Source organism: Euprymna scolopes, chromosome 36 (genome assembly GCF_053919585.1).
Source record: "Euprymna scolopes isolate OS-2025 chromosome 36, ASM5391958v1, whole genome shotgun sequence".
NCBI classification, from domain to species: Eukaryota; Metazoa; Mollusca; class Cephalopoda; order Sepiida; family Sepiolidae; genus Euprymna; species Euprymna scolopes.
The window spans coordinates 12,089,080-12,116,231 of NC_136517.1; the positions used below are offsets into that span (position 1 = coordinate 12,089,080).

Here is a 27,152-nt window from a genome sequence, read left to right on the forward strand (position 1 = left end):
TCCTCGCATTTTTCATTATCAGTAATCACAGCAAAAATAAGTAGCTTCCCTGGAGAGACAAGTTTTTCTAAAATTTCTAGCACTCTCCATTTCTCTTGACCACCATTGCGAATCATTTTGCATTCTTGCAACAGCCATCTACCATAGTTTTCAACGATAACAACCATTGCATATCTTGGGAATTTTAGCGACAATAAGCCTCCTCAAAGTTCCAGTACTCTTAAGTACATTCAAAGTCTGCACATTTGTCTCTTTTCATCCCTTCAACCTTTCATAGCCATTTTGTCGCACTAACCTTTTTTTTGAGGGATGAGGGAGAACTGTGTTAATTTTTTTTTAAATAGTGAATATTCAATTAAAAATAGAGTCATGTTTTGTAAATTAATATAAAAAAAAATTCAAATAAATGTTCGGTTTATGTCCAGGATTCCCCCAATATTAAAAAACAAAGAAAAATCAGCATGATGTATGTACCCATGATGAAACGAAAATATACTAAAAAAAACAAAAAAAAAAAACACTTAAATTGATAGAGAATGTTTATTTTTAAATAAATTTTATGAGTATCAGGAGTGACTGTCTTGCCTGCCATTTTGAAAAGACAAAAAAAAAGGAGAGATAACTCAACAATTCAAAACTTGCAATATTTATGTTGTAATGCCTATGAATTCCCATTTCCTTTATAATAATAAAACTATTTGATCAAGTTACATGGATTTTGGAATATATCTTTCGTTTCCTCACGAGTATGTATGTTATACAGATTTTTCTTTATTTTTTTTTTTGTTTTTTAAATATAGGAGGAATTCTGAAGAAGAGCTGAACATTGCATTAAAAAAATAAAACTTACCTAAGCCATGTCGACTTGCGCAAGAACCAACTCCATGAGTTCCTATTATGGCTTCAACATCATCTGTGCATTTACCAGTATTTTCTCCAAAGCCGAGATAATTGTAGGAACCAAAGTTCATCACTCTAATCTTATTGCCAGTCAATCTGAGAAATAAAATTAAAAAAAAGGAAAAATGTCAGAATCGAAAGTTAACATTGAAGAATTTATCTTTTCTTCACCATGTCACACTTTGGATTTCCAGTCTGTGGCGTCACGTAGTCCTAGGTTTATTTTTTAACTTCTAATAGAATTTTCCACTTCTCTGCTTACTCTAACCTTATGTGGAAAATATGATTTTTAATTTTTTTATGTATTAACAAGTCATGCTTATCAAGCCCAAAAGCCACTCAAGGATAAACGCCAACGTGTTCGTTAGGTGTATGGTGAGACGAACACTATGAGGATTGGTAACAATAGTGGAAATTGGGTAGTATTTGATTTAAGAGGACAGCTCAACAAAAATTTGTCAACATTAAATTTCAAAATGACCATGCTGTATTAAGCTGGGAAGTAGCCACATGGTATTGTGTTCCACAAGCAGGTAGTTCTTGGAAAGAATCTTTGCTCATGGAAGTCCGGTTTAATTTTAGGAGGTAAAAAAAAAAAAAAAATTGTTTACATTGGTTGTAGATAAGCAAGTTCTTGTAAATGTTTTATAAGGATAATCGATTGGAGCTTAATCTAGGATCTATTATAAAAATAAGAATGGAGCAGAGAAAGACTAACAGCAGCTCTTCTGTGAGAAAGAAGCACCCCCCTCTCCTCCGATAAGATTTCAAATTCGGTTTTGCACTCTAAGTGCTCCAAGCGACACATCCTCAGATGTGCTAAAAATACTCCATATTAGGATGTATTTCAAAAGTTCTCAAGATCATATTGGCTGAAATGTTATACAACAATCAGAATGAGAATGGTCAGAAGAATACAAATAATTAGCAATACACATGAAAAAATATAAATGGCTTAAAATATTTCAATATTGGTATAAGAGCTTGATAAGCTAAGAAAGAATATTTAAAAAAATTTTTAAATCCAATTAAAATTAAGGAAGTTATGACTATTTTTATGCCCTGTGTGTTTGAATATTTCCCCTCTTTAAGACCATATGCGTTTTGTTACATTTCTTGCACTACTTTTTCAGTAAAAATGCTATATCTTTGTTAAAACACAAGACTAAGCAATGAAATTTGCCATATAAGTGTATTTTTGTGCAAGGAATCTGAATATGTTATTGAAAATCTCCAGAAATGAATGGTTTCCAAATAATCTGCAGTAAATTCACATAAATATGCTGCGATTGCTTAAAAATGCCATGTATTCATTAAAAGAAAAGTTAGAGAACTCAAAGTTTAGTTGTAATGCATTTTATGTGCCAAAAACTGAAATCGAAATCTAGGATTGGTTAAAAATGAATATATTGCAATATTTCTTTGGTATTATTGTAGATTAATACCTTCTGTTATCCCTCCTCATCTGACCACCTCTTCAAAATATGTGATTCTACCTTTATAGAAAATTGCATGTGAACAACTTGAAAAACTTTAAAAGATAAAAAAAAATTATTTTAGAATTTAATGTAAAATGATTTCCCATTTTTAATTATTTGAGCGCTTTTCCTATGATAGATAAATCCTGGGTGTTTTTTTTTTTGTTTGTTTGTTTCCTAACAGGCAATTATGCGTGGTTTTAAGAGGGTCTTTGTGCAATTATGAGAAGGTAGGGAGGTTGCCACTGACTTTGGATTAATGATAGGGCTAAGGAAAATTATGTGTGAACATCCTGAAGACTTGATAGAAACAAAACAAAAACAATTTTAGAATTTAGAGTAGGGGTTGGTTTCACATAAATGTAAAATAATTCACCATTTCAAGACGATCCTAGCGTTTTAGGACAATTGACCAATTTATTTTTTTGGGAGAGGGGGGGGGATTAATCATGTGCACTTTTCAAACTTTTTTTTTACATTTATATGAGCTCACAGGGGAAGTTTGTTTAGTGGGGAGCTCTGCCACTTGTACTTAGCGTTATTGTTAAGGCTAAAGATTTTAGGAGGAGGCTTGCCACTCGTACCTAGGATTAAACATAGAATTAAGCGTTTTTTTTTTTAAGAGGGTGTTTGATACCCATTGTGAAACTTTACAAGAATTATGACAAAAATAAATTTTATTTAAAAAAGTGACGTCCCTCTAACAGAAAACATGATGCTTGGAAAAATATCAAGTATTTAAATTCTATTTAAATATAAAAAAAGAAAAGTTTTTGCTAAAGCTGACAAATTGTTAAAAAATTTGAATTAATGTTATTTTGATTTTTAATTACATTTCATGTCCTTTCCTACCGTTATTTTTTAACTGAGCACCTCCTACAAATATTTAAATATTGATTATTATTTTTTTTATTTTTATTTATTTTTTTTTTTTAATAATCGGGTAGATAATAATTCGATATATTCGATAATAATTCACTGAAAACATTTTTGAAGAGACGAAAATTAGAAGTGTGTTACCGTTCATAATCGTACACATGAACCAAAACATCATATTTCACATTTTCGCTTGTTAAAACATTTTAAAATTTACTAATACCCAATTTTTTAAAATATTTGTATGGTTCATAACAAAATAGCTCTAACATGTAAGAATTTTTTTTATAACCAGATTTTCAATTAAAAAAAAAAAAAAAAAAAAATCGATTTGGAATAAAAATAAACAACAAAAACAAATGTGTTTACGGCGTGTTATCACTGCTGCTGCTGCAACAGCTACTATCACTAATACTACAGAAGTCTTGATTCAAATTCATAACGATTTTTTCGGATATTATGTTTTTATATTGCTACGTACCACTATAGAAAACACTGTCCAATCATCTTAACAAATAAACATAGTAAAAAGATTGTTTTATTTAATAGTGAGTGTCCGAAGAAATTTTTTTTCAAAATTTTCAATACTCACCATTTTGAAATCTTTTTTAACACAACAAAAAAACGAGTGGTAAAATGAATTTCGGACACTCAAAATTATTAAAAATGACATCTTTTGGCTAATTTCCAAATTTCATTAAAAAGTTCTTTACAGAAACACGATACGAATGTTTAGAAATCAGGGGGGAGGGTCGTTACAAAAACTTACTGAAAATGCCGTTTTATGATGTTCACATTTTTATCACTTTATTCACTTAAAACTCTAAAAATATATAATGTATGTTATTATTTACTAATTCATTTGAAAATATATTCATTTCTGAACAAAACGGTGGTATTTTGGAGACTTAAAGTGCTTTGGTTTTTAAAATATGACTATTTTAGCAGAAACCCCTTGAAATCTGTGATTATCCAAAGCGTTTTAACGGCCATGTGTATTGCTAAAATAACGTATGTAAATAAAACAGTAGATGTATGTACGTGTGTGTGTAAAATTATTTAACCGATTAACTCTTCAACTACTGGTCACATAAACACTGAAATTAACAGGAAATAGTAATTATGCACCAAGGATAGTTTATAACGAGTAAAATCTTTGTATGGATGAATAAAACGTACAGACATATCAGCAAGTTGAAATGCAAACTGTTCATTTCAGTTTGCTGACATTTCTATTACTTTTGTGCATGCGCAAATTCATTCATAGCTTGAAGTGATCTAATTTTAAATCTTTCTTACCTATCGAAGCTCAAACTGTAGGGAACATGACTGGAATGCTAAATGTTTTGGTTTCAATTCTAGCTGCGTGCACCAAAGTCATTGTTTTTGAAATCTTGAAATCAGTACTATGTATATATAATAATACAGAATTGGCTCTGTAATAAATACAAACTCTGCAAAAATCAAACATATATTTAAGCGTATATTACAACTGAGCAAAACCGGGCACCTTCCTGTTATAGGTTATATTATAGGTTATATATTATATGTTATATTATATGTTAGTTTAAAATAAATTGGATGCAGCTGACTCAGAAGAGGAGGTAGATTGGTTAAAAACTTTAAAATAACAGACCATTCTTAAAATAAAACTAGAAATAAAAAATGTATATATATATATATATATATATAGCTACAAAAGGTTTTACTAGTCAAAAAGAAAAAAAAAATGTTTGGAATTCTAAAAAGAATGGAACTGAATTATTTTTCACTTTACCTTCAGTGTAAATCACCAGCGAGCCAAGTCTCTGGAATTTTATCTTAAATATTTTTTTTCAGACTTTTTAAAAGTATTTTATGGTCTACTTTATGATCTGTTGACAACTGTTAAACAAGAAAATAAAAAAATAACATTTCAACTTCCAAGATGAAGTCTTTTTTTTTCTTGAAAAATAAGTGATGCTATTTAATTGCCACAAAAACGAGAAAATATATTTTATTCGTTTAAGTTTTTATTTATACTCAAACCTTTCTGGCTTCATGGGTGCATCATGTATATTGCAGTTAAAGCACAAAGGCTCAAGTTTAGTCAAGCCAAATATTAAATAGAGACTAAAGCTACTTTTTTGAGTACAATTATATAAATACATAAAATTATTTATCAATAAAACTATACTTAAAATACTAATATTTATTTAAGCAGTCAACAGGTTAGAAATAAAATAGATTTCATAACTACCGTTTCAAGATTTCAAGGAATCTGAGAATACACATACATCTAATCGATAATGCTGAAGATTATCTGTACACATTTGCCCCATTAAAAAAAAAAAGAAAAAAAAAAGTGACATTAATTTCACATGATTTAATATCCCCCCCCCCCCCAGCTCCTTTTTTCATTTGTGTATTTTTTGCATTCGTTTATTTGGGTTATCCATTTGATCTCTTCTGACTGGATTTAAACCTGGCTAATGCACTATGTTCATTACAGTTTTGATCAGCTCAACCTCATGTCTCTCTATTTTTTGTTTTTTCATGTTTTCCTTCAGTTTGTGACATGCAACTTATAGAACTTTTTTCTTTTCATAGCAAAATGTATTACAGATTTATCTTTTTTTTTAATGCTAACATGGCATTGAAATTAAAATAGCTGGTATTGAAACAACCCTAATGTGTATGTTAATCACAGGAGAGGGGGGGGGAGTGTAGAAAAAGAGCGATAAAAAAAATCTAAAAAAATTTGGCAAAAAAAAAAAAAAAAAAAAAAAAAAAAAAAAGGTGGGAGGGGGATCTAAAATTCATAAATTCACTTACTTGTAAGTCCAACCATGATCTGGAGAGACTCTTTCCAAAATGTCAATCTCAGCTCCGGGAACTGTGGCCACAGGTCGATTCCAACAGTCACTGATTCTACGGTATAAATTTCTTGTGTAGAAACTCTCCCAACTTTGGTAAAGTGGCACAAAGCCCTAAAAGTAGATTTAAAAAAAAAAATCCATTACTGTATTTATAGGTTGTGTTTATTATTAGATTTTGCATGTAACAGTTCAAATTAGGGAGAAAATTCAAATAATTTCTCCCTAACAATTCAAATGTCAACAGCTCAGGTAAGAAACCTGTATTCTAAGAACGCAAATACAAAAAATTGGGTGGGTGGGGTGGGGTGGGGGTGGGGGCTCATACTTATTCAATAGATCAACAGTCCTCAATGTCAATGACAGAACCAATGCAAAATAAAATATTAAGGTCAAAACAGTTTTAAAAATAGCACGAGAATTAACAGTAAATTTCATGAAGAACAATCTTTTTACACAATTTTACAAACATTACTAATACTTCAATTTAGCTGCTGCTGATACTTGATATGATGTGAATTAGAAAACCGATAGATATATATAGCAACATCAAACATTTCACCAAATTTACATATTATGCAAACATTTACTGGATTTACACAAAAAACATCTTTTGTAAACATTGTGCAACAAGACTCAATTTTTTTTTTTTACCCCCCCCCCACCTGTTTGTTCTCAACTCATAATTAAAATTTAGTTTCTAGTTCAATAGACAGAAAAATTGAGGTAGCAGGTCCAGTTCACAGGGAAATATTAGAGGAAGCGATAAAAGATGAACTTGAGAGAAAGAGGGATAAATAAAGACTTAGCCAGAGAAAGATTACTTTGGAAGTCAATTTCTTAAAACCACCCAACACATCATCGTAACAATAACAAAGAAAAAAAAATTTTTTTTAATTAAAAATTGTTTTTCTAGTTTGAGTACAATCGAGATTAGCATTTTCCAAATTCAGTTTGGTTTCATGCCTGGACATAGTACCATTTTTATCCAGAGACAAATGCAAGAAAAGTATGTTGGTAAAAAGAAGAACCTCTATTTTGTTTTTTTGTGGATTTGGAAAAAAATTTTGCAAGAGTGACAAGAGAAATTGTCTGGTAGGTTTTGCATAACTTAAGGCCAAATGAGTAGTTGTTGAAGCTTGTTCATGCAATGTACAAAAATGAGCCATGTTATGCTGCTCAATATGTGGAAAGTGAGTTGTGAGCGACTCAGTTTTTTGTGGTACTTGCAAGAGTCTACAAAAAATGCAGTGGAATTACAGGTAGGTTGAGAGGGGATAACTAGAGGTGAGGGGTAAAATCAATTTCAAGTTCATTTTACACACTGGAACGTGTTGACAACTTTTTTTAAAAAAAAGTGACTTTCAAACTAAACCATTCTTTGGCTAGATCTTTATTCCTCATCTTAAATTAACCCTTACCATTTCCTTCTTATGTTTTCCTTAATTTCTTCCCGCTAACCCGACCCTGTTACCTCAACTGTTCTACATTTTCTAACCCAAAAACTCCCATCTTTTCAAGTAATAAAGCTAAAGTCTCACTTTTTGCAAACATATTTAACCTTCCTCTGAGATCAGACCTAAGTCGGTCTTTTCGACTCACATTACACATCGATCGTATGATTCTCAAATCATTTCTCTCCATGCCACACATATCCTCAACCCTCATAAGAATGCATCGAAATATTTAACAAATGTAAAACTCTTAAAATCTTTTTGCTTGTAGCTATGTCATTAGAAAAGGCAAGCAGACATATTGACAGGGTGTGTGGAGGGGTGGGTGGAAGGTAATTGTGCAAAGTATACACAAACAAACATGACTCACATGTTAGCAGGTGTGTTTGGTGGAGGGAGGCTTGTGAGGAGGAAACAGGACGGGATGTTTATCAGTTGATTTGTCCATAACATATCTAAATCCAGTTTTTATCAATAAACCAGTTGACAAATTGGAGAGATTGGGGGTGGGGCAAGGTGACCTCTATTTGTCAATGGGTGATGAAGCAATTTATAAACCTTATCTGACAATGTATTGAAAGAGACTTGATTGAAATTTGGTTGATTACAAGCAGAGTCAGAGTTCTAGTTAACATTGTTTAAGGAGCCAGAGTCAGTGAAAAGTAATAAAGTCCCAACTTTAAAAAAATGGAGGTCATTTGGATTATTCAGATTATTTGAATATTATTTTCACAATATTTCAGTCAATGTAAGTGAAAACCTTCAGGTGTACGTGTCAAACTCTGGAATCTGTACACAATTTCAAACACAGGGGTAGCTTGCTCTTATTTCTTCAGCCATGACTGGGAAGAAGTCTCCAGTATAATTGCCTTCTTAGTATCACCCATACTGAGGACTGAACCTTCAACCTTCAGAAGACTTATTTACCACTGATTATCACTCGACACTTATCCATTGTGCCATGGATCCTTAATTGATACATATTCCCAAGTTTGTCAAGATGCACCCAAAGAAGATCGAAGGCTATACATCATTTGAAATGATGTGAGAATAACATTGAAGACGAAAGCCGTAGTCAGAATATTCCAAAGAATAAAAATTAACAATTCTTATCTCCGAAACTAAAATGGTGTTTTTCAAGGGTCTATGAATTCAACTTAGTTTTTTCAATAAATGAATTTTCGCACATTCAATCGCAACAAATATGAAACAAAATATCAAAATGTTTATTATAAAGTGGTGAGAGTTTTCTTTATCAAATCTTTTAGTTTTCATTAGTAAATAAATATTATAATTTCGCAATAACCAAGACGACAAACATGTTTATCATACAATGTATTTCTTCAGTGTTACAATCGTTTCATAACCATTTGAACAAGCTTAAACATTATTTCGTTAAAAAAATATTCAAAAATGGCTAATCTTCAGACAACACACACTATATATATATATATATATATATATATATATATATATATATATATATATATATAGTAGTTTGTAAATACGCACATAAATTTGTGGAGAAAGGGACAGAGGACACGAATAAGAAATATTTTTTAAATGATATGAATTGGTTAGCCTAAATTTATCTCAAGGAAAAAACTAGATACAGTATTAAAAATAATTTTGTTCATGTGTTTGAAGGGAGGTAGTGTTTGATCAACTGCTGGGGAGCCATGATTTAATATACTGTTTTGTTTTTAAATCCCCCAAAACAGTGTTTCATGGTAAACAACTGATGATCCCTTTAAGGACACTGGCATTATTGTTTGTTCATGTAAAACTATTCAGCAATACAGGAGATGAATTGACTTACTGACAAAATAATGTTCCAACAAAGGACAATTTTTTTTTTTTTTAAGGTTTTAAAGAAACTTGCAAGACTATACATTCACCATGCCTTAGCAAATACAGGATGTGTGTGATATTTGTCTATAATTTTCAGCTCCCAATTTTATGCATATTTTAATTTTTTCATACTTCACGTTGTCATTGCCACGTAATTTTACGTGAAATCAGAAAAAAAAAAAAAAAAAAAAAATTCTTCAGACAAAACATTTTCACCATTGCTGCACAGGTGGATGCTGTTTCAAGCAGAAGTATTATAAAATTATCCAATGGAAAGGCTTCAAAAACTTTTCATCTTAACACATGACGATTTAGTAAAAGCTTTTCAAGACAAAAATGGCTATTTGACAGTTTAAATGCTTTAAATTTCTTTTCACATTTCAAAAGGGTCACAAGGTAATACATTTTTCCCCCCAATTATTAAAAGATTAAAATAGTTGACCTGTTCACAAATAAAAATGCATTCTGTTGGATTTAATTCCATAATTTTTATTTTAAATTAGATTTTTTAAATACTTAAATTATTGCATTTTTCATTCCCATAAATAATTGAGAGTTCAAAAAACAAAACAACAAAAAAAAAAACAAAGGTCCCCTATCAACGCACACAAAGGGAACTAAAATGGGATTGTTAATCAAGGTGTGGCAATAAATGGAAACAAAGGACTGAACAATGGAGGTTAAAATGTTTGTTAGAATTACTTTACAAGCTGTTTTAGGAGTGGTAATGACTTTTGCCACAGTTTACAGATAGACTTAAGTTTGCAATAGTCAAAGATAGTTGCCAGTCTGACACAGTGAAATGCAGTTTGTGGCTCAGAGCAATTAAAGAGGAGCTAACGGCAAATGACAAACATGATCTTGGCAGACGACTATGTAGCTGGGAATATAACCATGTAGAGGGGCAATGGTGTCACACACATACCCAGAGTGCAACTGATATTTGTAGAGTGAGTTGGAATTTGTGTTTTATACTTGTGAACCTGTGCATACCCCCGCTCGTCAGTTGCCAATGCGAGAGATGAAGATATAGCCAGAAGTAAGGAAGGGTCTCCAATCTAATAGGTCCCATTTTATTTGAGGACTATTATCCTCATCTTTGTAGTTGTTTCAAAATGGATAGAGACATTGAATCTCTACAGTTTATGTGAGCATTGTCTGAAGATAGCGGTTTCAATCCTACCCAAAGCTGGCCAAAGGATTACTTGCCAAAACATGGTGAGATGACAACTATGAAAGGCAGTAATTAAAGATACAGTTGAAAATTCAGTATTCCCATCCAGTCACGGTTAACAACCCGATGAAGGCCAGAGGAATAGTTGACCAAAAGGTTGTGAAACAACAACTACAAAGATGAGAATAATAGTCCACAAATAAATAAAATATACAATTATTAAGCTCAAAAGAATCCCAATAATTAAATAATAGGTCCCACTTTGTCAAATAAGCTCCAACCCCTGTCCCATCACCGGAATGTTGCATCTCTGTGCCTGTTTTACAAATATTTTACTGGAATGTGGTCTGATGAACTCGTTGCACTTGTGCCCCCTCGACGTATACATCCCTGACAAACCTGCTTAGCAACAAAATCACACCCCTTCTGTTGAGGTCCCTAAATGCCAGAAAGCTTTCTACTATAATAGTTTCTTCCCTCAAAAAGCTAGACTTTGGAATTCCCTTCCTGCTACCTGCTTCCCATACTGTACTGATATGCAATAGTTCAAATGTAATGTAAACCAGCATCTTGTTAATCTTTCTTAGGCATGATCCCAATTAGTAGCCCCTTATGTCCAAGTGACAATATGCCTTATATGGGGTGAAGGAGAGATAAAAAAACAAAACAAAAAAAACAAAAAAAACATGAAAACAGTGTTGGGGTCAGCAGTTGTCAAGTGGGAAAACATGCGGTCTCAATGCAATATTTTATTAATATAGAGCTTGTTAGCAACAGAGCTGTAGAATCAGTGTCAATTCATTGTTTTAGGAATTGAAAAAAAATTAACCAAGTATGTCTTACTAGTAGCATCTACACAGTATTGTCATGGATTTATTTCATGTCGTTTTAGTTTAATTCTTTATTTAAAAAAAAAAGAAAAAAAGTATAATTCACAAAGAGCTGATCTCCTAAACATTTAAGGAAGATAACTCATTTTTACATTTAAGTTAAAATAGAAAATTATCTCCCTTGTATGTTGAACTTTTTAGGTCATTATTTAAAATGTCTTCATTGTATTAATCTTCCTTGCTGGACTAAGAATGAAAAATAAACTGAAACAAATCACACTTTTCTATACTGCAAGGATAAAGAGGAAGAAATTGCTAATCAGACTCAAATATAAACATGTCAAACCTATTGCTGTTTAGGTTGAACATGAAAAATCTAATAAGATAATTTTATATATTAGATATATGAATTATTACAAATGGAATTGAATAGAGTTAGAATTTTTGAAATCTCAAGAGTCAGAGTCAGTAGTCCAACAGCTTGGGTTATCGCTGATAACAATCAACAAAGCCACAATTTGCCCATGCATGGAGTATAGTTGCCACATCTGGGCTGGTGTATCTACCACTAGTCTCTCACTCTTCGACAGGATCCAAAAGTCTCCAATCTAACACTATCAGCCAAGTTCAAAGCTCTGTCCCATCACCAAAATGTTGCATCCCTGTGCCCATCTTACAAGTACTTTAATGGAATTTGCTCTGATGAACTCTTATCACTTGTGTCCCATGATGTGCATATTTCAAACCGACCTAACAAGCAGCAAAATCCCACCCTTTCACTGTTGAGGTCTCTAGATGACGGCAAATCTTCTACTCTAATAGTTTCTTGCCTCAGTCTGCCAGATTTTGAAATCCCCTCCCTGCTTTCGCAGCCATACCGACATGCAGAAATTTAAATGTAATGTAAACAAACATCTCACTCCTCAACTCCTGACAGTCCCCTGGTAGACATGATCTCAAATAATAGCCCTTATGTTCCTGTTTAGAATGGAACAAAGGAGTAAAACAGCTGGTAACCTATTTTATAATTGAGTATTTATCTGTTTCCGAAATTAACAAGTCTATTTTGTCGTTAAAAATAAACCTAAAAAGCATTTATGGGATCTAAATTTCAACATTTTGCAAGACATCTATTGTAAAATTGATTTGTTTTAACATTCTTTTATTAAATAATTTTTTTTTTTTTTAACAGTAATTCAATTCTTGGGCAGTACTATGCAGATGCAGCAAGTACTAAAAACAAATTAAGATTAACACTGAAAAAATCGTTCAAAATAAAATTAATATCTAATTGCAGTGTAAGATGTCAACTAGCATAAAAATTGCTCAAATTCCATAGATTTGGGTGTGGTCAACAACTTAGTTCACAAAATAATTTTTTATATCATTAAATTAATGTTTAGTAATGAAAATCAAAAAATGTCTTCCATAGTTTCTTTCAATTTAGAAAAAGGTTTAAGCATTTTTTTAAGCATAATGTTTTTCATTGGAAGTGCATTGCCAGCTAAAATGTTTGTTATTTGTTGAGGATTAAGATTGAATCTATATATCAATACAATAATGTGTGTTATTTTCTGTGCCACGCTTACATTCGGGTTGTTTGTTATGTACTTCCATTTCTTGTCATAAATAATTTTACCAAGAATTCTTCATAAGTTTTGGTTATAACTGATGGCACTCCAGTAGTCTATTTTTTTATTTTTAATAAATAATTTTATCAAGAATTCTTCATAAATTTTGGTTTCGGTTTCAATTATGGCTGAAGAAACTCAAGTTATATATATATATATATATATATATATATATATATATATATATATATATATATATATTTCATAAGTTTTTATTTAAGTTTCAATTCAAGCTAATGCACACAAGTTATATGGATATATTTTTGTTTTATTTTTGAAATCGCAACTTTATAATATATAAAAATTGATAGAACATTAACTCTATAATAATATATACAAAATCTGCAAGAATTAAAATATATTTAAGCATACTTTGCTGGGCGTTCGTGCTAGCTTAAATACTTTTGCAGTTTTAACAAAAAAAGCTACAATAATATCAGAGTGTCTTCATTTATACTGAACATCTAAAGAATGCCAACATCAACATATTACATATGAATGCATCCCTTGTGGAATTTCCACAAATCCCGCTAGTATAAATTATTTTATTGAACTCCAGTTATTGTGCTTCTATTTTATTTGTTTTGTTTTCTAATGAGTCACCATTTATCAAGGCCGGAAACCACTCGAGGATGAAAAATGAAATGGATAGACTGACAGTTAAGGGTGAATATTATAAGAGGATTAAAAAAATCTCTATGTACCACTTGTTCAAAAACCCAGCAGACTTAGAAAACAGCAATTCTTCTCCCTATATCAGAAACATTGCTTACAAAATGTGAGGACTAAAAGGGCAAGATATGGAGGTGGGGCTAGCAATAATTATAAGATTAATGAAAGTAAACTCAAGGTTTTCTTTCTACTCTCCGAAACAGAGGGAGGAGAGAGAAAGAAAGACAGAGGGAAAAGAGAGAGAGAAAATAGAGAAAGAGTAAACAATACCAGAATATCAAATCAGTATTATATAATGCATTCAATAGTCAAAGTACAAAATAACCAGATAAAAATCAGGACAATGATTGGGGAATGTGCGGGGGGGGGGGGGCTTAAATATTTACTGAATTAAACCAAATATTTTGCTTAAAAAAAAAAAAAAAAAAATTATGTAACATTTCAAATTATAAATAAAAAAAAAAATTCCCACTAATGTCTGCTGATAAAAAAAAAAAAAAAAAAATCAGACTCATTTTAAATTATTTCTCAACTCGTACAAAATATCAAGCATAAGCATAAATTAAAGTCATCAGTAACTAGTTGCACTTACTTAATGTTCCTCGGGGATGGGGATGGGGTGACGTTATCCTAGTTTAAATTTTTTTTTGCTGTTTGCATATTTTTAAACTGAAGATATACAACTATTATTATATTCTTCAATTAAAATATAGGTTATTCCTTTGTTGATTTTTATTTTTCAATGATTAAAAAAAAAATGTTTCATTAATAACGATTTGGATTAAACTAATTTTTAAAACAAATTGTAGCAAATTATGTTATTTTAGTACTAATAACATAGTACAACAATAATAAATGAAAATTCTCAAGTCAAAAGCAAAATTTGATGTATCAGTTTAAATACTATTTGGGTTTGACTTTAAAAATGCAACTTCATATATCTATATGTATATATATAAATAAAAGGCAAAAGTGGCATGCGTGTTTTTGTATGTCCACGAAAAGCCTTTTTTTTGGGGGGGGGGCCCAATACGTTACTATTTTTTTTATAATGTCTTTCCTTATACTTCCTATGATTATAATGTCTATGATTTGTGAACGGACGTTGTCTCTACACTTATTTTGATCGACTTTTAAAAAATTCTTCTATTCCCTCCTTTTGTGTGTTTGTTCATCTTTTTCATATAAAAGCGAAACCAATCGGAGCAAAGTAGGCCGACTGGCTTTCCGGCTGGGACCTCCAGAAACGCAATTAGCTTTGATGAATGTTGGGGAAACCCTTCATATCAAACAATTGCTATTCATTTGGAGAGCCCCCCCTTTTCTGGGGGAGCTGGTTTCCCTAACATCGTGGGGAAGCAAAATACAACAGAAACTGACCTGTAGCCAACCTTCATTTCTACGCCTGCGTGATTCTTAACTTATTCACTTCAAGTCAACTTTTAGATTGACATCAATAAATTTGAACGCTTTGCCCTTCCTCTTGTGTCTTAGCGTAGCAGTAAAATCTCAGATATCAGTTTCTTTTCTGCCTTCGCGTCATGGGTTTGAATATGCCTGCCCCCCCCCAAAAAAAAAACGCCGGGCAATCCCTGCTAGTAAATTTATAAATAATGAATGTTAGATTTTTACTTTTATTGATGTTAGAGTTGTGTCCCTTAAATTTAAACTGAAATCTTGTTAATTATCTCAAAGAAGTTCAAGAGTCCTTGTGCAGCATCACTCTTGCTTTTGATATCATCTACAACTATCCCACATGTGTGTGTGTGTGTGTGTGTGTGTGTGTGTGTGTGTGTGTGTGTCATCTGTACCTTCATTGCATTGAGAAGAGGATTCACACAGTGACAGTTCGAAGTTTGTTTTTTAATTTCCACAAGACAGACATTTTCTTCTTTTCTTATTTTCCACGCAAGCTGAAAATTAAAAAAATGCCCACAATACTAGTTCATATCACTGGGAAAGAGGCTGACCATTCACTGGTAGCAGATTCTCAGTTTTAGTATTTGTTGCAATATTTTTAATGATGGAGTATCCTCCCTGAAAGTTGGGAGATCCTATTTATGAACGCTGCGGATAGGAACTGACGAATCAAATTAATTCACGTTCTGTTATCAACCAATCAGAAACCAGAATCGCTCCATAAAAATTGAATCTTAACATTCCAGTATATAATTTTCTTGTGTCAACACGAAAAGGATCTTTTGCTCTTTGCTTGCAAAATTATGAAGTCCAGAATCTGTACAGAACAGCAACCCACTGAAAATTCTACACATACAGGACTTGTATAGAATAGCTACTCATTGGAAACTCTGCTAAAATTAAACATGGCTTCCAATTCAAGAGTATTTATGTACAACTAAATTAGGCATGACGAATGTACATATTAATGTGTTGAAAATGTTGATTTCGATGTATATAATTCCTATATACTTTGTATTCTTTGTAAATACATTTTTAGATACGGACTTAAGATATTTGTTAAAAATAAACACTTGGCTAAAAGTTGTGACTAATTTTATTGTTTATTTCAATAATACTGCAAGAAATTTTTATATTTTACACTGATGGGCACAGATCGCCTGAGTTTAAGTTGCTTGAATAACAAATCATCATAATCAGCAACAGCAGTTAATTAATCACAACTAATGTGCAACTAAGTCTTTCATGAGTAGTAAGACGCTCATCTTGACATCACTTACAAGATCTTGTCTTCACCTTTCTCCAATTACACTAGTGTCTTTCTGAAAGAGTTTGTCGACAAGTTAGGCCTTTTTTTAAATAATTTTTAAAGAAAAAAGAATTTTAAAAACATGGCTGTCTGTTTACGGTTTCAAATTGGCTATTTCATTTCATAAATTTTAAAGATGTCATGTTGAGAAGAGACTAAATTTTTTTTAGTTTCTTTTTAAAATTAAAAAAAAAATGTGCAAGTGAATTGACATCTGTTCCTTTATAATTTATATAAAAAATTATTCAGAAAAAAAATGTGTTGGATTTTTATTTGATAAAAAAAAAAATAAAAAATAATATTTATTTAAATCAATTCTTTTTAGCTTTAAAAGGTTAAAGAATTTGCTAAAAAATTGTTTTAAATTCGTTTTATTTTATTTTTTTAGTCATTTTATTTACACGTTTTAAAAATTTTTTCAACTACCATGGAATTTATGGTTCTGCTAGTTCGTACTAATATCTTATCCTTATCAGCAAGGTCTAATTGCCCCCCCCCCCAAAAAAAAACTTGCTTTTAATTAAAAGAATAGCATCAAAACAATATTTTATAGCAAAACATCATTCCAGTAACTATAGAAACAACTGGATTCATTGAAAAGAATTTAAAAAACTTTGGCAAATACATCCAGTGAACCAAGTGCAAGAGAGATTCAAACAATTGCGCTTATAGAGACGATTAGAATTTTAAAAAGATCTCTTGGTTGGAATACATGAGATGGTGGGCTAATGTTTGGCATCCGGTAGGATGCCCCATCTTCAGCTTTAACAAAAGTAAATTCACTTACATTTTATCTGTACATGAATATTTTAGGTAGCAAGGGATGGGGTAGGGGTTGAATAACGTAAATAAAGAAGTGACTGGTTAGAGAAATTCATTCAGCAAAGTTAGTTCAACATTCGTTTTACATGCTAGCATGTGTTGGGCAACTATTAAAAACTAACCTCCGTCTGACTCGGTCTTTATTCCTCTTTCTCTCAAATCTTTTCTTATTAGTTCCTTCACGGTTTTCCTGGGTATTTCTCTCTTGAATCTGCCATCTCAATTGTCCTACATCCACTAACCCAAACATTCATCTATTTTTTTTATCTTTTTAAAAACGGTGACCAAACCAACAAAGTTTCCTGTGTTGCACATCAGCACCAGCTCCACTCTTTGCCCCCTTCGTTAGAAATTGAAAGTATAATTTTTTAGAGATTTTTTTTTTTTATGTGTAACAAGCAACTGCTTATCAAGGCCGAAAAGCCATTCAAAGATAGGGATTAAGGAATTTGTCAGGTGGACAGTAAGACATTGTGAGGATTGGAACTGAGCAAAATTTGGTTGGAACTGGGCAAAATTTGACTTAAGGGGACAATTTAACACAAATTTGTTCACATTGGACTTGAAAACGACCATATTGTAATTTGCTGAGAAGCAGCCACATGCTATCATGTCCTGAGTAGTTCTTGGAAATAAACTTTATTCACGAAAGTCATTTAGTTTTTGGTACACAAAGGAAAACCATTTACAGTGGTTGTAGCTAGATGAATTCTTGATGTATTACTGAGGTAACCATAGATCGGAACTGAGTTGAGCATCTGCCATGAAAATAATGGTAGATTAGAGAATAACTAGAAACCTTCTGTGAGAAAGAGGCTGTATGGAAAAGAGGGCATAAAGCACGTATGAATTCTACTTTGAAATAAAATGTCACGTTTAACAATAAACATTTTGTTCCACTCCCATTTCTTTTGCAAAGGACGGGGGTGGGGAAGAGGAGTACAACATTTTCTAAAATAGACACGATTCCTGGCTTGAAAGAAATAAAAGAAATTTACATTTTAGGCAGAATTTCTTTTTTAAGCTTTGTGTTATTTAGATTCTTCAGACTATTGTTCTCATCTTGAGTGATATTTTCACAATCTTCAGTCGATATAACCTCAGACCTTCTTCAGATGTATCTTGTCAAATTGAAATCTTTCTGTAGGATTTGGGAATCTGCACAGAATTCCTAACTGAATCCTTTAATTCATGAAGGTAGCATGATCCTGTTCCGTCAGCCATGAATGGGTAGAAGTTTGAAGTGATTCGCAATTGTATTTTGGATGTCGCCCACACTGAGGATTGAACCTTCAAGCTCCAGAAGTGTAATTTTTACAACTGAATTTTACCAAGTACTTTATCCACTGCACCATAGTTCCTCGAGAGAGCATGCTACCCCAGTGAATTAGATGATGGGTTGCATTCGAAATTCCATGCAGATTCATTAGTTCAACACGATACACCTGAAGAAAGTCAGAAGTTCCATCGTCCAAAAACATTGTGCAAATGAGAACAGTAGTCCGAAAAATCAAAATAATATAAATATTCAATCCTCATCTCAAAAATTCAGAACTGATGCTTTATTTGCCGCAGGCATTTTCAGAGTTTATGAAAAATATACAAATTATGAAAAAAAGAAAGAAAAAAAAAAATCAATAGCCGAGCCAGCACATGTGGACTTTTGTTTGATTGACCTACTTAAAGCATGTGCAAATCTTAATGGAGGTCAAAAAAAAAAAAAAATTGGTTGTGATGAATGGGTGGGGAGTCATGTGAATGTGGGCAATAAAATTAATGATTTCAACTGGTTGAAAACTGATGTGGACACTGTTTGCTTATAAAAGGGATTTTAAACTGTAAATCTCCAAATTTACCCAGATGAATTAATTCCTCTGGAGAATAAAGCAAAAACGTTCCAATGTAGCTTACTTGCCATATATATATATATATATATATATATATATAGTGATGAGACAATTTCAATTACTCCCACCTTTTAGTCCAATATCAGTTCCGATTCTTTATTAATCTCTAAATATCTAATTATAAAGTTGTTATTTTTCCCCAGATTACTGTAAAAACACATTAAATGTGCAGATATTTTCTCAAGCATAAAAGAAAAACACTTGTGTAGGAGATGATCTGTAGATTTTAGTTTCATGAGTTTAAAATTAATAAATATTTATTATTTTATTATCATTAATAGCAGTGTAAGATTTTGCTTTAAACAAAATCAAATAAGAAAAAAAATTGGGGGCATCGTAAAATCAATACATTTTTTTCTGATTCCGATACTCCCAATATATATATATATATATATATATATATATATATACACACACGCACACACACACACACTGTAGCGCATAAGACACTTAACCATTTTAAAATATTTTTCTTGTAAGTGAGTACTTTATTAATTTTTTTTCATTACATTGTTTAAAGATTGGAATTTTATTTTCATTTATGCATGAAAAATGTCACTGAAATCAAATATTTATTGAAAAAAAATAAAAAAATTTTCTTCATTTTAAAATGGTAAAGTAACTTATGCACCAACCTGTGTGTTTATATACACACATATATATTGTGTATATTTAGGCAGCATTTTCTCATTTAGACAAATATTATTGAATAGCATGGAATTATTCTGTTTTACAATTTTCCTTTTTATCTTCTCCAATCTCCAAATAGTCCTTTTTGTGTTCTTCTCGTAATTGTATATGTTGGATCCATAATCGCGAGCACTTTCGACAGAAGTACTTCTATCATCCTCAGGCATATTGTAGAAATAAATGTAGAAATTGTTTTTTAATTTACTTATATATACATTTTTTCCTAGTCATGAGGTAATTTGTTACAAGTTAGGTAGGTGGACTTTTTTTTTTTTTTTTTTTATACATATATTAAACACATTTCTATATACAAACATATATACATTTTCAAACATTTATCCGAAACATTTCAAAACGTTCCGGCTGCACTCATAATTAATATTATTTATTTGAGGCTTCTTTGTTTTAATGTACAATGCTTCGAGTATTCTTAGCCTATTTACATTTCTCTCACTCTGCAATACTCTTGTATTTTCTACCATAATTCTTCGAAATTCCGAATGGTGGCAGTCATGTCCCTTCAAATGTGATATGGAGCTAGAGTCAGAGAGGTGGAGAGTTAATCTTCGCGACAATGTGTTAGTTGTTGAACCAATGTACTACTGATATTGTAGATGCACTCTCCTATTGGGCAGCTAAATTTGTAAACTACATTGGTCCTTCCCAACAGGTCCTTTGTTTGCGAAATGTTGTTTTTCATTACAAGGCTTGTTTGTATTTTTTTATAATATATAATAAATTTATTTTTATTATTTTTGGGAGCCACATATCTATGGATTATATTTTTAAGAATACTCTCATCGATTTTTGAGTTTTTGTGTAACTGGTTACGGTAATATATATAAACAGGTTGATAATTTTTTTTTTTTTTTTTTTTTTTTTTTACATAGACGTCACTTATCAAAGCCGATAGGCCACTCAAGGATAAGGGTTAAAGAGTGTAGAGTAGTCAAAAGGACAATATAGTAATCGATAGTAATGGAAGTTCGGTAAATTTGTTAACTTAAGTGGAACGGCTCATCAGAAACTTGTTCACGTTGGACTTGAAGACAACCATATTATAGACAGCTGGAAAGCAGGAAAACGGAAGACAATTCCACAGGCGTGCAATTCTAAGAAAGAAGCTTTGATCATGGAATCTATGTTTAGGTTTAGGTACAGATAAAGAGTAAGGAAAATTATTGATAATGTTTTCAGCTAGTCTAGTGTTTCTTGGGAAAGTTTGGCGAGGGGGGACCATAGATTGAATTTTCTTGAATATTACTAATTTGATTCAAATTACTAATGGCTAGTTTTATTTCTTTATCTACAAGAGAGTTAGGGAATTGATTATTTACTAACACTTGTTTTATATTTTTTAATTCATTAAAGAATATTTTTTTGCTGGAGGAAATCACCTTTGCACGATGTATAAGATTCCTTATTATATTCGTTTTATAACGGAATGGACATTCGCTTTTAAAATTTTAAATACAGGAATTAAAGGATATAGGTTTTTTAAAAACGGAGGTGATAAATTCATCGCTACTAGAGTCAATGAGAACGTCTAAAAACGAGATTTTATGATTAGTACTTAATTCATATGTAAAGTTAAGAACTGAATTATTCTGAAAGATACCCTTTAAATATTCTATTTCCTCTGTGTTATTGACAAGAATTAGTATATCGTCCACATATCGAACGTAAATAGAAGGTTTCTCTATTAAATGAAATACCTTGTTTTCTAGATCAGCCATATAATAATTTTTTTAAGATTATTGAACTCATTTTAAGTGGAGGAAGAGTCGGATTGTTATATATGTTCTCTATGATAATTTCAATGGTTTCATTCACTGGTATATTTGTAAATAGATTTTCAACATCTAGAGAGGCGGTGATTTTATTGTCAATTTTAGTTACTTGTAGAATTTTGAAAGGTTTGGGATATGTGTTTGTATATAGAAATGTGTTTAATATATGTATAAAAAAAAAGAAAAAGTCTGCCCACCTAACTTGTAACAAATTACTATGTGACTAGGAAAAAATGTATATATAAGCAAATTAAAAAACAATTTCTACACTTATTTCTACAATATGCCTGAGGATGATAGAAGTACTTCTGTCGAAAGTGCTCGCGATTATAGATCCAACATGTGCAATTTCGAGAAGAACACAAAAAGGACTATTCGGAGATTGGAGAAGATAAAAAGGAAAATTGTAAAAACAGAATAATTCCGTGCTATTCAATATTTGTCATATATATATATATATATATATATATAAATTATCAACGAGCAAATCTTTAAAAAAGCAAAACTTATCAAGTGTTATGGGGTTAAATGGTAATAAACAAAGAAACACAGGATTTTCAGGAACGAAACATGTATTCACAAATATTACAGGCAAGGCGAGTTGAGCAAATCCATTCCTCAACGGTAGGACGTTTGCACACGTCCAGCTTAGTCGCGTGCCAATCTCAGACTGCCAGGCACCGGTCTCGATACCGGAAGTGACGTCACCAATAGAAGTGATGTCATGAGATAATCCATTAATCCCATGGAGGGGCATCTCCAACATCAAGATAAGTAAAGCTCAACACTATTAAGAGGAGCAAATAATGATATTAAACTAAAGATGAGGAATAAAAGTTTATATATATATATATTCTTTTCATTGTTTTTTGAGTATATATCCGACACAGACCAATCAACCAAGAATCACATCACTCTACATAAAAACACATGATATCAATGGATATATACCTGAGAATCAAAGCAAGGAAAAGAATATGCTCTTGTCATAGCCCTAATCATCAGTATAATAGGGGAAAATTAAGGAAAAAAAAAACTCTTTAGGCTATGGCGTTTTGAAGATGAGAAAGGCCAGAATTATACAAAATGCAAATATAGAAAAAAAACTGGCTTAATGACATTTAGATATGAAATGAGAATGAAGGAATACAATAAAATGGTAAATAGTAATTAAAAGTAGGTACAATATAAGGGTAAATCAAAAGGGTAGAATATATGTAGGTAAAAAAAAAAAAAAAAAAAAAAAAAACTAGGCCACTATATCCAACCTTCGGAGACTGAGATTGCTTTTTTGCTATTCTGATGCCACACTTCATCTTTTCTAGCTCGAGTCAATGAATAAGAAATACTTTTTAACCGAGGCAGTTTTTTATTTTTTTTTCTCAATCCAGAGTGTCCCTTTCTTGAAAGGGAGCTGGTTTTGTCCACATTAAAAACCAATCATTCAGAGTAAATAGGAACTTGAAAAATTGGTCGTTTATGCTAAACAGACAGCGTTATCGGGTGACGATCAACAGGAAGTAAAGCAACCTGGGAAAAAGAATGGCACCCTCCCCCCCCTATATTTATGGACAGAGAAAGGTAGAAGGAAGAGGAAATTGAGAGAAAAGTTTGTTTTTTTTAAAAAGAAAGCTGTTACACTTTAACTATTTTGTTGTCCATCCCTTCCCAGGTAACACCAGGTAATCATACTAGTTGTCAAGAATGTGTGTGCGTGTGAGGACAATTCTCTAAACGAATTTTTAATCTACAGATTTGAAATTTAATATATAGAATATTCAGACATGTGGAAAAGTTTTTAATCAAGTTTCCACCCAGAAAAAAAGGGTCTGCTAAAGGGTCAAAATAGAAAAATTGTTACGTGGGAGTAATCGGATTTTTATCTCTTTTTCAACGGTTTCATGAGTGCGCATGCACAGTCGTGAAACATAACAGCTTCTTTATGTTAAGAATAATTAGGTGGGAAGCTGGTCTAATGGTTATCGTACTTGACTCACCATCTTTAGATTTTGATCTTAGCTAGAGTATTTTCTTTTTACTTACAAGAAGTCAACTGCTTAGAAAAAAAACAAAAAAAAAACATGACACTGACATGTACGTCTCAGTTTCTGTATTAATTAAAATATGATATTTATGCGTATTTTATGACTGGGCAATACCGGGGTCCTGTTAGTATAAATATATAAGTAACCTTGTCTGTCTGTCTGTCTGCAGAATGATCTCTACCAAACTACTGTAAATTTTTTGGTCTACAGACTTGAAACCTGATATATGGGGTATTTTGTGGAACAAAATAGATTTGGTTTTTAGCCGTAAAAAAAATATAAAATAAAATAAAAATGCTAAGGTATAAAAATGAAAAGACAAAGAACATAGTTTGATGTTCTACGCATGCACAAATATACATTTTTTACACAATTAACTGCATTAATTTGTAAAGTTTTGATATGCATGCATCGTTAGTTCAGATGGTTTGATTTCGATTCTTACTGATGACACTCAAGTCATTGTTGCTTGTAATTTTTGAAATAACTATATATTGGGTACAATATAATAATCAATAGAGAATTAGTTCTATAATAATAAATACGAAATCTGCATAAATTGAAATATCATATTTAGGCATATTTTACGATCAGGCAACACCAGGCAGCCTGCTACTATATTATATATAGATATGTTTACCTCTTTCTTGGGTTCATCTTGAGTGTGTGATTTCTCCAAGCCATAATAGCGTATTCCTTCCCGGAAATACCCAACAAGACTAAGAAGAATGTAGCTTAAATAGGTCATAATGGCAGCAAGGAGTGGAGTGGCCTCGAAAGATTCGTAAAAATCTTTTTTGTAGGTTTCCTGAAAAAATAAAAAAAATAAAAAATGAAAAAAAACTTTTTAATTATGTGCAATAAGGTTTATAGAATGCCTATTACAAAATATTAGTGAAATTCTTTATTAAAAAAAAAAAAAAAAAAAAAAAAAAAAAATTGCAATAACCTTCAACCTCGAGAAGAATAATTTACAACACAATTTAAACAATTACTTCATCCACAGACAATTCTAGTGTGAATTTTGACAGCTTCACATCTATTTTTGGTTTTAGATGTACAATGTTACTACTTATGTGAGGACCCGAGACGTAGTGTATAAAGTACTTAGTAGTCAGACTAATCCAAATTATTAATCCTCATTACAAAAGTTCAAACATAATTGTTTTTAGATGACAAAGTTGTGTGTGTGTGTGGGGGGGGAAGATTCCAAATAAAATTTGATGTTTTCTGCACATGCTAACATTTGTGCAGCATCCTGGTTAACTAGCATAAAAAAGTTTTTAATCCTTTAGTTTGCCGCCATTTTTCAAATTAGTTAAATATTTAATTTCTGATATTCACTGGGATGGGAGGGGGGGGTAACAAAACAATCCCCAGGCTTAGAGTTGTCGAAGAGAGAAAGAACTTGGTAAATAAAAATGAAGCTGAAAATAAAAACGTTTACACAAGAGTTTTACCAGTTAATCATATCTAGAATTTTATGATCAGTGGCAGAATTTTATAATCGGATCATTTTTGGTTGATAAAAGTGACCATCTGTAATCAACAGGTCTTGTTTAGACCCGTTTGGATTTGTTGACAATTTTGGAGGATCAACATTTCATTTGAACATGTTTTTTCAAAGATTTATTCATGGTATAGAAGTTATGTACACTGGAGTGTTGTGTACGTTGATTTCAAAACCTACATTCTTGCATAGAATCACAGTAATTTTAATTTTTTTCCAAAATAAGAAAAAAAGTTTAAAATACAAAATACCTCCAATACCATCTTACATTCCTTCCTTGGTATGTCCTGATTTTGTCTCTTCAATTCAGCAATAGTCTGTGGATCACTTTGATAGACATCTTTGAGAACCCCACAATGACTGAAGCTGATTCAAGATCAGTTTTCCTACTGATGAGACTATCACCAAAGTGACCTGCAGCTATTTTAACATGTGGAGAGTTGTCCTCTCCTGCCGAAATCACTCATGACTTCTCTTCAGTTGTCTAAAACTTCTTACTGACCACTGGATAGTGCTCAGTATTAATTGATGCAGAGGTGCACATATGAAGCAGATCAGTGAGCGCCAAAGGACTGGACACTGAAATTTGATGTGCAAGACAGACTGAACTTTTTGTTTCTGAATTTTTTAGATGAGGATTGATAATTTGAATGATTTGTATTTTTCAAACTATTATTCTCATCTTGCATGTTATTTATTCTCAAGTTTTTGGCTCATGCAACCCTTTTGACCTTCAGATAGATTTCTGAATTTGACAAAATCTAACTTGGAATTTCGAATGGAAGCTTTTATTTAATCAACAAAGGTAACATACTCTCATTCCACCAGGCATGAATGAGTAGAAGTCAAGTAATGGAAAACAGAAAGTGAATCTTGGGTTTACTTTCAACAGCCTCATAATTTTTGCTGCCCTTATTTTGTCCTTTAGTTCTCACATTCCATGAGTGATGTTTGACAAAGGGAGAAGAATTACTGTTCTCCGAGTCAAAATCTATCCAGCTAATATTTCCTTTTGACTAGCTTTTGATCCTGAAATAGTATTGCATTTGATTTTTTTAGTTCCTTAAATCAAGTGGTTTCATGCTTTGTCTGGAGCGATTTCCATTAAAAAAAAAAAAAAAGAAAAGTAAATTGCAATTGTATTCTTATCAATAGCACTGTGGATTGAACTTTTAACCTTCAAAAGATTATCACTTGAAACTAAATTTTACATCATAGGTCCTTGTATGAAATATGGTTTGATTGTAGAAAGAATTGTCAATGTTATTAATAACTAGCTGTCCTGACTCAGCACTGTTTTTTTTTGTTGTAATTGAAGAATCTATTTTCCCAGCATTACATAAAAATTTGAAACATGTAGCCAAGTAATTTTTTAAAATTAAATTAAATTTTATATATTAATACATTGCTATTAAGGTCAAGTGTTGTTCAGATATAAGATTGTCAGTTGAATGATGAACAATACTACGTGAGGATACTATGCGAGGATTGAAGATATGGAATCGGCAAAATTTAGTTAGGAGGACAGCCACTATCTGGTCATGCTCCTTGCCTGGACCAATGTAACCCTCCCTCTCAAGATCTCCCTGCTTTCCACAAGCTGCCTCAAATCCTCAGGATCACAGTTAGCGTGATGTGCAATTTGCTGGATGTACATGGATCTAGGTTGTCCTATACTTATGCGCCCATGCTGTGGAGTTCACAGCAATACATTTCTCACAAGCTCTTGCTTGCTCGTCTGGCAGTAACGGGAAAATCATAGACGTTGCTCCCTAATGGTAGTAGATATGGCAGGTAGGTTACCATACAGTTGCTGCTTCAGGAGATGATCTTACCGAGATATATTTAACACTATTCGCAGCATACGGGCGTATGTGCTGTCTAGCTTTCTTTCCAATCTTTTGGTGAATGTTCAGATTGTAGCACCATAAACCAGGAC

General features: G+C 31.8%; 1 protein-coding gene across 1 annotated transcript in view; it reads right to left on the reverse strand.

The window, feature by feature from the left end:
• Positions 1–27,152, reverse strand: part of LOC145260342 (serine palmitoyltransferase 2-like) — a 98,461-nt gene that overhangs the window by 25,152 nt on the left and 46,157 nt on the right. The window contains exons 2-4 of the mRNA XM_080118260.1: positions 24,344–24,511; positions 6,069–6,223; positions 851–996 (exon numbers count right to left, since the gene is read on the reverse strand). Coding sequence (XP_079974386.1) covers positions 851–996; positions 6,069–6,223; positions 24,344–24,511 — 469 coding nt within the window. The remainder of the gene's footprint in view (positions 1–850; positions 997–6,068; positions 6,224–24,343; positions 24,512–27,152) is intronic.